This window comes from Malaya genurostris, chromosome 2 (genome assembly GCF_030247185.1).
Source record: "Malaya genurostris strain Urasoe2022 chromosome 2, Malgen_1.1, whole genome shotgun sequence".
Classification (NCBI taxonomy): Eukaryota; Metazoa; Arthropoda; class Insecta; order Diptera; family Culicidae; genus Malaya; species Malaya genurostris.
The window spans coordinates 268,933,579-268,945,954 of record NC_080571.1 but is presented as its reverse complement, the minus strand read 5'-3'; the positions used below and the strand labels follow the sequence as shown (position 1 = coordinate 268,945,954).

General features: G+C 35.4%; 2 protein-coding genes across 3 annotated transcripts in view; one reads left to right on the top strand and one right to left on the bottom strand.

Annotated features, from left to right (window-relative positions):
* Positions 1-12,376, top strand: part of LOC131429956 (tyrosine-protein kinase Dnt) — a 291,002-nt gene that overhangs the window by 233,790 nt on the left and 44,836 nt on the right. The window lies entirely within an intron of this gene.
* LOC131429957 (uncharacterized) lies at positions 8,327-11,443 on the bottom strand. Of its 2 annotated transcripts, XM_058594501.1 has the most exons (4): positions 11,273-11,442; positions 10,720-11,064; positions 9,155-10,665; positions 8,327-9,094 (listed from the first exon to the last, which is right to left on the bottom strand). In XM_058594501.1, exons 3-4 carry the CDS (start codon positions 10,161-10,163, stop codon positions 8,520-8,522), a joined length of 1,584 nt encoding a protein of 527 aa, XP_058450484.1. In that variant the 5' UTR covers positions 10,164-10,665; positions 10,720-11,064; positions 11,273-11,442; the 3' UTR covers positions 8,327-8,519. The 2 variants fall into 2 exon arrangements, with proteins under 2 accessions (XP_058450484.1, XP_058450485.1); XM_058594502.1 differs by having other exon boundaries at positions 8,327-10,665; positions 11,273-11,443.

Here is a 12,376-nt window from a genome sequence, read left to right as displayed (position 1 = left end):
TAGAAAATTTCTGATTGTTTTCAAACAGTTTTTTGAGGTTACACCAGATCTGGACGTTTCATCTAAAACATTTGGCATAAAAAAATTCTTCAATTTGCGGGTTTTTTTTCTACGCGAATTCCCGAAGTTACGCGGTCTCAAGTCCCAAAGACGTAAACTGTGCAAAAAATAGTAAGTGCATTTGATTTTAACAGAGACTGCTAGACCGATTTGCACAAACATAGATGCTAATGACAAGTCTTTCGGTCACAGCAAATTTCATCCAAATAGGACATCCAGTCCCGGTGTAACAGGGTAAAAAGTGTAAAAATGGAATTAACAATGGTATTAGGTGAAAACCGAGTATAAATAAACGACAAAAAACAAATCTTCTTTGAAACTGCTTGACCGTGTTCCAAATGCTATGATTCAAATGAATGGTCTTATAGTGCCATAGCCCGCAATTTAATTTCATCTTGATCCGACTTTCGGTTCCGGAGTAACAGGGTAAAATGTCCAAGATTATTAAAATAAAATGTACTCGATTTCTCATGCTTAGAAATCGTCAAACTAATTTCCATGAACTCAGTTGAAATGAAAGGTCTTATAGTGTCACAGTATGCTATAAAAATTTTACTTTGATTTGACTACCGGTTCCAGAGTAACTGGTTCAACAACTGAAAGGTTCTATGGTACAAAGTCTGCTTTTGAATAAAGATAAAAATGCATTCCATGTTCTAAAAGACCGCTTGTCTACTTCCATAAGCTTAGATTTACATAGAAGGCCTTATAGTGCCATAGCCTGTTATTCAATTTTATCTGTATTAAACCTCTAGTTCCAGAGTAAAAGAGTTAGCATGTATTGTATCATAAAAATAAAGTGTACTCCATTTTTTCATGCTAAGAAACCGCGAGACCAATTTACAAAGAAAGATTTCAATTAAAATGAAAGGCCTTGCCATTTTAATAGTCTCATTAGGGATTTGTAAGATTCTACCCTCGGTCATTAGTATTGTGAGATTATCATATAGCCTAATAGTATGTTCAAAACGAGTCATAGTCTTTCGAAATTGATTATTTCAATTCAATCAACAAGCCTAAGATTGTTAAAATCGGTTGTGCCATCTCTGAGAAAATTGTACAGAAAAAGTAACGCGTTTTGTCGGTTACGTCACTTATACCATCATATCTCCGGAATCAGAATTCACAGTCATTTGATCTCCGAACTTGATCAATGGCCCAATAGTAGCTTTCAATAGAGTCTAAACTTGTTGAAATTGGATGAGACTTCTCTGTGCAAATTGAGCGGTAAAAATATTCTCGAAAACTGCACATACATACACATATACATGCATACACACATACACATATATTTAGATCTCGTCGAAATGAGTCGAATTGTAAATAGCACTATGAGTCTCCGAAGCTCCGTTCGGAAGTCGAGAGTAGAGAAAGGCAAAAAATCTTCGATTTCCTCAGAGACCGCTTGACCGGTTTACTCAAATTAAGTTTCCCTTCTAGAATTATAGGATAAACTGTGAAAAACATTTAAAAACTGTGCATTGCAATTTTCTCACATTTAACTTTGATTCACACTCAGCTCCACTTTTACGTTTTATTGGGCTTAGGGGAACGAATGATTCGTATGCCCATTACTAACTAAATGACCTTTTTTGCTCGGTGGGTCTCGCCAAGCGCCTCTAAGACCGTGGGCCCGGCGACACGCGCTCCTCTGTGAAAGTAATCCTAAATACCTAATGATTCCTTGACATTCTATCGAATTTTATTCCAACTCGACTTTCGGTTCCGGAGTAGCAGTTTGATGAGAACTGAAGTTTAATGAAAACCTAATATATTCCATTTGAATGTTGCTTATCGCAGTAAATAATAAACCACAAATTTCTATTTGTTTTAGTTTTGGAAAACGGATTGAAAAAATTACATACGAATGCAATTATGTAATGAATACCGCGAGAATTTTACCGTAGAGACGGGACTCGAACCCTAGCTAGCTCCTATCCGGTTGTTGTTTTGCCAACTAAACTACCTTGCATCTGAAAACACATGAAGAGACAACCCAATTGACTACAAGAACCAAAGTTTAAGTTTCCCGCGGCGAAAATAACATGTCCCACTTTGAACAACCTATCTCAGAAACAAAAAGCTAATTTTACAAAAAGTTTACACTGTAGCAGTCTGTAATAAAGTAATAATAATAATGCCGGAGTTACAGGATATAAAAAACTCAATTCGTCATATAAGTGAAGTTGAGATAAATGTACGAAATACTCAAAAATAAATAGAATAATAATCAAAATAAGTACACATTTGAGGTTCTAAAATCCCAACGATCAAATGAAACTGCGATCGACCTATTGAACATCTCTACTCTGTGCACCACAAATGAAAAACCACCGGATCGGCGGTTCAATACACAGGGAGCTGGTACTACAAATCAGTTATCATATGTTCGAGACTTAACTTGGAAGATTTCTTGATATCTGGGGGATCGTAGCAACTACCGTGCAATGGTTATGTGATGATTATGATTTGTTGACGGTATTTGATGATGATTTGTTTTCTTTCTAGGATCGAGCAAAAGTTTTTTTAAAAATCCCAGAGTAACATACGCTTATGAGAAAGGCACCATTACACCACTCGGTGAATTGAAACAGGTCGTTTGTTTATTCCAGCAGAATATACAAAGCTTGCTGTGCAATCGGCAGTTGAAACATAATTTCGCAGATCGATGCGAACAATGAATAAAGGTTTTTAAATTGATGGATAAAAACTTCGAATACCTTTATCAAATAAAATTTACGATTCCAGTTCATGAAATCGATCATCCAACTAAACTTCAAAAGAAAGTACATTACAATACAAGGCCCGTCGAAAAACTTATTGTTCCCTCAAAAAATCTCTTGAACAGAGAGAAATGAAATTCGAGATGGGTCGCATCATCGATTCGGCGAAAATCAGTTTTTCAGACTATTGAGTTCAAAGCTGCGGTTAGTTTCCCAAATGATTCATTTAAAACCGTAAAGAAAACGACGGATAGTCTCAAAAGTCTCTTATTTCGTGAATCAGCCTAGTCTGAATGAGTGATACCTTTCCTTCCGAACATCCATTGTATAAGGAAAAAAACTGCTCCACTTTGATTATTCTTCAAAACGAAAGAACAACAACTACGCTATTATTCGGTTGGTGATTGTTTCTTGGCATGAAACTTGAGAATATATGCACCTGATTTCTCGTTTGTTTTTTTTTCTATCCGCACTTTTAACTCCTGCGGTTTCGTCGTTAATCGAATCGGTGCTCTTCTCATGGTTTGAAGCATGGTCCGCCGTTCAATCCGAAGCGACGCATTGTCTCTAAAGGTGTGAAATACGCTAGCCAACGTCACTCACTTCCTGTGCAAACATTTTGCATGGCTTCGGAAAAATCATAACTCCGTCATCGAGTAAAACAATAGATTTCCTTCTTCGAGCTGATGAAACTGAAAAAAAAATAATAAGCAAGCGAACGAATCGAACGAAGCCTTTCCCGAAACAAAAGCAAACGGCCACCGGTAAATTCTGAAAGAACTTCTCAAGTGTGCATCCTGCAGTCAGGATCAGAACTGAGAAGCTCACTAACAAAGTGCATTTGCAAAGTTTGACCAAAACGCTGGCCAAAGGAGCGGGAACTTTAAACAGTACTCGTGCGGGTTCGTTCATTCATTCATTCATTCAATCATTTATTCACTTACTCGTTCAGGCATTAACTATTTAAGTTGAAGTTGAAGAACTGGTACAGGAAATCGAGTTTTCGTGTTTAGAGTGGCCCTTTCTGGAATCGTTCTCTCGATGGGGGCTGGAATAAAAAGAAAGCCAGAACGAATAACTGGTGGGAAGGAGAGGTGTTACCAAGCGACGGGATTCGTTAACACCTTCCCTGTCAGTCAGAGCTAACTCGGGAACCCTTTGCATGTAATAAACCAAATGAGAAATTTTATGGATTGGATTGTATTGATCCAAGTAAGTATGAACAGTAAAATGATTTCTTGATATCTTTTTGTCGTTACGCAACGAAATACGCACTGAAAATGAACGAAATTTTGACTATGAAAACATTTGAAAAAAACTATGACAACCTACCGAAGTGATAAAATTTAGACAAGCAAACCTGATGGTGTAAACGTTCTATCAATTGAGCTACTCTGGATGTGGTTCGAGTTCTACCATTCCGGTAGAGTGCCTCTGTATATACTTTTCCGCAAGTTTTCATTCAAATTACTTGACTTTTCGTCGAAACCAACGAAATAATGTATGGATCTTTATGTAAATTACTAAATGAAAAGAGAGACTACAAGGCTGCTTTTTGACAGCAACCGTTTGTTTATATCAAAACCTTGGACATCTGTCAATAACATTTCAACAATAATTTTTTATGCAATTCTATGCGTAAAGTTTTTTAGGTAAATGGCTCCATTTTATCATTAATTCATTCAGCGGAAGATATTCGACGAGTCGGGCATGGTTCAAAGGGTTCGAAAAGAAAAATTTTGGTGTTAAAGACCAACATGATGGTCTCGTGGTTTGGTTCTTCAGAATCGGTGCAAGACACGCAAGCAGGATTTGGTGCAGTATTGGCTCAGACACAAGACGCCATTTGCCTGCGCCTTGGAATACTAAAGTTTGGCCAACAGGCTGGCGGTATCCTATCCGTACGACTTGAAACTGGAAGATGTCGAGCGACGGTGCTGGAGCGGCATAGAAGTATTCTATTATTGCGCCCTAATAACATTTGCAAAAAATGGATTTATTATGATAATTTTAAAGACTTTTAACGTCAGCTTGGAAAGCAGAACAAATCAATCAATTAAAATCAAGCAGAAGTAGACCGCCCGTAGTTGCCCTTCGTAATTGACCGAATAAGTGAAAATGCACAATGAATGAAAAAAAGATGCTTGGGAGAAGCAAATCATTTTCACTGTGCATGCACACTCACTAAAAACTTTCCATTCCATGATTCATAACGACTCCGGCCAAGACCTAAGGCTGTGCTACTGAGGAAGGGAAGAAATGTTAATCCGTTGTTTCTAGAGATCGCGGGAACTGAACGTAAAAGGTGATTGAAAACTGTTTTGAAACCTGCTCTTAGAAGCTCATAGCTCTTAGTCAATAAGTACTGTTCAGTTACCATGTTACCCGTTGAACCTCGTATGTGTAGCGAATGGAGTTGGATACTTTCGCTTCCGGAGGTCAAGTAAGAAGGAATAAATTTCTCTCAATACATACGTTATACACGAGCACCATTTCGTATACCAGAGAAAACAAATTTCCACTCTTACTATCATCGGATTTGCCGAGTTACCTCTAAACGTTCAGAAAACTAATAGCCAGAAAGTTATGAATTGTTCATTCTTCCAATTGATGAATGCCTTCTTCGATTTCAACACTCAATAAATTTAACACAATGGTTTTTCACATACTCATCGAATTAATTGGCAAAATATTAGATCTAGCAGACCTGAATTTTCATCAAATTATAACACTTTGGTCGAAAAATGTCCAGCTTGACAAAGAAAACAACACGTTTCTTACAAATTTCGATTTTATTTTTTTCAATGCATTTTCCTTGAAAATCAATACAATTGTTCCAACAGCTTTCCAATCTTTCTACACAATTTTTATGCCATGATTTCTCCTTAGTTTAAAAAAAACGCTTCAGTCTAAGCGATGTCCTTATTCATCGATGCAAATATCGTTCCAGTAGGTATCTTTAGTGAATCAAAGAACAGAAAATTGTCTCAGGGGGCTAAATTTGGTGAATACGGTGGATGCGATAGCAATTTGAATTTTAATTCGTAACGATTGGCTTGTGATACGGTGCATTTAATCAGCTGTGAGCAAGCGTGGAACCCACTTTTCGAAAACATTTCCTCATATTTGAGTATATTCATATTGTGAATACACCTATATTTGATATCTTTACGATATCTCCTGCAACTTCACTTTTGAACTTCTTCTGGAACCTATGGAACGATCATCGGAACAACAGCTTGTTTTGGGCGCCCTGAACGTCGTGCATCATCGGTATTTGCACGACCACGTTTACATTTCGCATGCCAGTCAATAAAGCTTGATTTGCTTGAAGCAGAGACTGGATAAAATCTATGAAATCATCATTGTTTATTTGCAGAGTATTAATTGAATACGTAGTTTATTTACACAAGAAATTCGTTTTGCCTTTCTCATATAGAAAAGCTATACTGTGAGAACCTACTCTTGAACCGAGACTCGGAGCACCGAGTTTTATATAAGGGAAGGTGTTCGGTTGCCGGCACCCCACCGTAACTTTTGACAGTTACGATGTTTTAATTGCGTGAAAATCAACACAAAAGTTTTTTTCTGACTTGTTTTTATAGTATCATAAATTGAAGAGCATCAATCGGAAAGGCGAGTAGATTAAATATTTATAAGGTGAAATCGATCTATTTCGTGATTTAATACCGGATGCTATCAAAATTTTCGCACCAAAGATTTGTTTTGTCATTTTCAAAATGTCTACCCATTTCGGTTACCACCACCCCATTTTTTTCGACAAATACTGAAAAATTGTCAGTGATATGCAGGCTGCTGTCGAGACAAAGTAAGCCAAAGTTTCGGCCAAACATTTAGCTGCTGCAGATGCTCCGACTAAGAAAAAACGTGGAAGACCGGCCAAATCAACACCAAAGGCGCCACGATCCAAATCATCGACCAAGAGAGCCAAGGCGAAGTCACCATCAGACAATGAAAACTTTTTCCAAAACGCTTCCAAAATGAAAAAAAGCTGTTTTTCCTTTGAATAAACTTATACTTATATTGAATACTTATGTTTTTCCATTTTCAGTTAAATTTCTTGGGGTGCCGGTAACCGAATACCTTTTTTGAAATGGTCAAAATTTATTTATTGATAATAACTTTTTTCAATCAAATGAATCAACTTAGGTTCTTAATCAGTTGTTAGCTAGAGACTTTAGCTTTCCATTGATGTATAGATGTTCACATAATGTGCACTAAGGCAGAAGTTATGTGCTTAAAATAAAAGGGTGCCGGTAGCCGAACACGCTCCCCCACAATTTGACTTAGCTCGTCGAGGTGAGCAATGTCTGTGTGTGTCAACTAATCTCACTCACTGTTTCCTCGGGAATGGCTTGACCGATTTTCACAAACTAGGGTTCAATTGAAAGCTCCTGTGGTCTCATACGAAACTCTTGAATTTCATCCGGATCCGATTGCCGGTTCCGAAATAAAAGAGAGAAGAGTGTTAAAAATGTTATTTCGTCAATTAATGCGGCGAAGGAAAACACGTAAAAAAATCAGCAATTCCACGAGAAAATCGTTTTGCATCTGGATATATTGTCAAGAAATGTGAATAGTTTATAGAAAAAATACGTAGAAATGATAATGTTGGAGTTATGTGATTGAAAAGGTCAATTGTAATTGTTATCAACCACAAAACTCCCACTTTATCTAACAACGTTTTTTTTTTCTTGGAGACTCTTAGCATTTCCAGACAACAATCCAAAAATTGAAAAAATCGGTTTAGTGGATACCAAGTTATGAATTTTTTAAAAAAGCCAGTTATCCAAAATATCGAAAAAAACAATTGTTTTATTCCCCCTAACATAGAAATGATCACGCTAGTGGGAAAATGAATACATACGGATCTAATAAAAATACTGGTCGATGGACAACAACAATATCAATCGGTAGTCATTATCAGTAGACGGTTCACAAACTTAGGTTTCAACAAAAGTCTTGGGTTCCCAAACAAAATCGTAAAAAATCTTCTAAATTTTATTAAAAACTAATAGAGTTTGGATGTCATGTTAGTTGTTGGCCATACCGACTTCGACCGATTATACCGGTTGCGAAACTACCTGCAATAGTTGAACTCATTTCGTATCCTTGGAGATCGCCGAACCGATCTGAGATCTTTTTCGTTTTGTAGGTTATACTAGTTGATGCACAAACAAACTTTTCTATTATCTTTCAAGAATCGAATAAAGTTCAGTTTTACAATGAGTATATCCCGATCAGAAGGGAATAGCAACCCAGTATCATAAGAACAGCATAATTTGTTATCATAGCATAACGAACTATTATATTGGTATTCATATATTTTGATTGAATTGCTATTAATAGTAAACCAATTGCTCGATCTGGTATAAGAGCTCGTTTAGTTCTTCTTTTGTTATTATCTAATCAAAAAGTATTATCTAATCAAAAAGTATGAGATTCCATTCGATTTAATGCGTTTTAACGCGGGATTATTAATCGGATAAAGATTAGATGAAATAAAAGGTTCACAGCATAGGTTTCGGTTTAGGGCATATAATAACGGCATTTAATTGGCTAGTAATACATGTAAACATATTTGGGTTTCCAATTATTTTGTATTGTTATTTTCATTTGATGTAACCTGCAGGAACACAAGGCATTTCATTTCAATCTAACTTTTTAACAAGAATAGCATCTGAAGAATGATACATTATTTATTAAAAGTTCTTTTTAATCAACTTGTGTTTGCTTTTTGCATATCGAAATGAATCTCATGTATTCACCGTTAGTTTCAACTTTCATACTAATACATTGCTTTAAAGAATCCGTAACTTTCATAATTCTAACTTCATCCGTGAAAGTATAGGAATACATATTAGGAAACAAACTAATAGTATCCAACTTTTGGCCAAGTATATAAATTATATTTGCTTGATCGCATAGAATAGCATGAATACGAAAAAAATTACTGTTGATCCAAATCCATGAATCATCATATTTGAGATCTGAGCAAGCAGCTTTTGTGCACAAATTTAAGCGATTGTAGTACAGTCTAGAATGATAGCTGAAATGACGTTGTGTTACATCATTATCGAAGAGGGTAGAATTATTCACAGTAAATATTTTTTGAGGATTATACTGAACTATAGAATGTTTCTTGAACCATATAGACTGAACCCACTGCTTAATGACCGAATCTTGAGGCACCCTGCTGTTTTGACAAAGTTTATTCAAGTAATATTTTTTTTCGATTTGAAGAACAGGTTTGTTGTTGCCACTGCAAAATTTCAATAGCATTCCGTTTCCTGAAAATGTTAAACAAAGATGGTTAATATTTAGTTACTGATGTTACATGTCTGTGTTACCTGATTCATAAGGAAACAATGATGAGTTATACAATGCTCCAAGATTTCGAACAGTTTCTGCTAAATGAGACATCAAATGAACGTTGTAAGTCATTCGTCCTATTCCATAAATAGCCTCAAATTGGCAACCAAAAAGTTTAAGCTTTTTATCGCACCAATTAATCATTTCCTCAGACAAATTTGGATCCAATAATAAAAATATTGTAGATGATAAAAGCATAATATGGTTCAATAAATGGTCAGGAAGAATTTTATATAAACTAGGATATATATAATGTAATAACATGGCTTCCCATTCGTTTGCTTTGAATTTTTTTACTTGATTCAATGAACGTGGATACCTCGGGAATGAGCTTGGAGGTCGGAAGGAGAGAAAACGTTTCTCAATATCTTTCATACGAAGTCCTACGTAAAATGGAGCTTTATGATTTTCACTTTCAGTTAGACTTGCCCATAACTGTTTCATAACCCCCAGAAGAACTGCGTGCATATAATCTGGAGGGTGACTTATTATGATATCGAATTCAGGCAGAGCCACGAAAACTGATTTATTTAATATTCCATGCACTTCTTGACCTGTAAATTGAACTTCATCCATCATTTTTCTAGTGGTCGCATCGTCACGTTTGGGATACCGTTGACTTGGATAATATCTTATTGGGCTTGCATCAGTAGCTTTTCCGGGATGCAGACACATTGTGCATCCGTAATCTCCATTATATTGCTTCATACACAAAACTTTACATCTTGCCACAGAATCCACGCAATTTTGTAGAAGACTGACTGTATAGTTTTGATTACCGATCGAGATACCTTTCTTTAGTATTCTTAATTCTATGCAAAAATATTTGTAGAGTAAATTAAGGTTGGGTTCTTCCTTTGATAACCAAAGTGCAGCAATTAAAAGGTTGTGTTTGTTGAATCTAAGTACTGGCGGGAGATTGTTAAGTGTAACGAAAACCGGATAAAGTGTTTTTTTTTGTCGTACTCTTTCGAGACGCTGCACCATCAGTATTAGAACTTAACGTGAGATGTTTCTCCGGATGCTCTTTCATTAAACGCCTTGCTACGCGTCCTCGATTAATATCACAAATATTCTTATTTTCGATTTCCATGGAATGCTGCTCAATTTCCAGGCTATATTTTAGTACCATTTCACGAAGTTGTGGCTCAATAGGTATAGTTACGAAAAAATCATGTCCTTGTGATTTACAAATAGGGCATAATGTTCCTTTCTTGGGTAGGTTTGTTCCAAAATCATATTGACAGAATGTACAAAAATAAACACGTTTGGCATCATATGGGTTATTACGGAACTGAGACGCGAATGTTTCAAAATTTTCAGGGAAGCATTTTGTTCCACTAATAACATTTAGCATTTTCAATAAATCTTCTAGTGCATCTTGTGACAAGTTATGACGAACGTAGTAGTTCACAACCAAGAACAAAATTTCGGCTATAATTATATCCGAATTCACTCGAAATTGTGAATGATTCTTCTTCGAAAACACCTAAAAAAATAATCAAATTACCGAAAGTACTTTGAGCATACCATATTGACAAACATTAAAAAAATCATTCCAATCGTTAATGTTGCCTGATTCATCGATATTTTCACCATTGTGTTGTATTCCATTGGGTATTTCACTGTCAACTGTACTGTTTAACTCATCAGCATTTTGTGTCTCTATTCTCACAAATTGATTAAAAAGTTGAAATGAATCGTGGTTTAAATTATCTTCATCTTGCCGAATATTGGGATTCAACGATTGGTTGGCTGTTTCATTTGTCGACGCAAAAACACTCCTTGGCACTGCTGTCAGTTCTGGAGAGATTCGGTCTTCAAATTCGTTCAAATATACATGTTCTTTATCTAAATTGCCTTGTGACCGACGTGCCGGTTTTTTACGCTGAAAAATTTTAGTAAACTTATCATTCCGATTCTGTATATTTTGATCAAATGTAAAATTTCCATTCTGTATTTCGCTCGAGTTCCTTATAAAAACAACATTAGAAGAACGAATTGCTGAATGCAAATTTCGCATTCGATCGAAATAATATGAACTCGATCGGAATGCAAAATAATGGTGCAGGTACATGAATCTGTATTCTGTTTACCTTTGTTTCGTACTTCTTTCCAAGCATAGAAACCGACAAATAATCATAACGTCTTCTTCGAGACATCATATAAAAAGCAAATCAAATGTAAGCTAAAAAAATTGTTCACTTTACACAAACTTGTTTTCAAATCCCATACTTCATTTATTCAAAAAAAAAAAAAGAATTGTGCCTATGCATGGTATTTAACCCACCAAGTAGAATGTACTGGTGATCACATAAGTCTTTTCTGAATGCGTTTTTAATTTTCTCACGAAATTCTATATGGCTTGCCTCGGAATAAAATGTGGCTCAGAGCTTTATTGCTGAATTACAAAGTGGTGTTTTCTGGTATGAAGTTTTCATTTATGTGTTCAAATATTTCCAACATGATAGAAATGAAATAAAAACTGTTATTGTATCTAGACGATGAGCCTGCAACGGCAGATGTTTACGCACTAACACAAAAATGTTATCACCAGTTCATTCTACACCGTGTATTTAACCTGCATCCAAAACCTACACTGAAATGAAAATCTTATTTATAATCATTAGATTTGTCATATGAATCATATGCAGAATATAATTTATAGAAGTTATATGCAAACTTATAATCTTTATTTAAAGTGTACGTTAAACCTAAATAGACGTTACCATAATGAAAGTTATAAGAATATCCCATATAATGTATATAAAAATACGATGAAACTTAACTCGTTACATAATTTATATTCATTGGATATGTCTTATGAATCGTACGCAGATGGTATTTCACAAAAGACATATGACAACTTATCACTTATGAATCTAAATGATGTTCAATAAATTTTGTATCTTCATAATCTTTATGATATTGATAAAAATACCATATACAAGTTATGCGAAAAGTCAATAAAACTTAAGCCAATATAATTTAATATTTAATATTTCATTCAATTTCGTTCAAGGATATGCCCTAACGGATTATGAAATAAATACCCGGTACGTCTCATCACTCTGTCTGTCCAGTAAGAGGATTTAACTTATTTAATTATAGTTTCGGGATCCTAATTCTCCTTCGCAAAACTAACGACTAGTATAGCTCAAATCCTCGATAAAAGAAGTAGTTTCCGATTCGTTGTGCAT

Coding starts and splice junctions, on each gene's coding strand:
- LOC131429957 (XM_058594501.1), bottom strand. CDS start 10,163: ATGGTGCAGCGTCTCGAAAGAGTACGACAAAAAAAAACACTTTATCCG. Junction 9,095..9,154: donor ATTGTTTCCTTATGAATCAG/GTAACACAGACA, acceptor TAACATTTTCAG/GAAACGGAATGCTATTGAAA.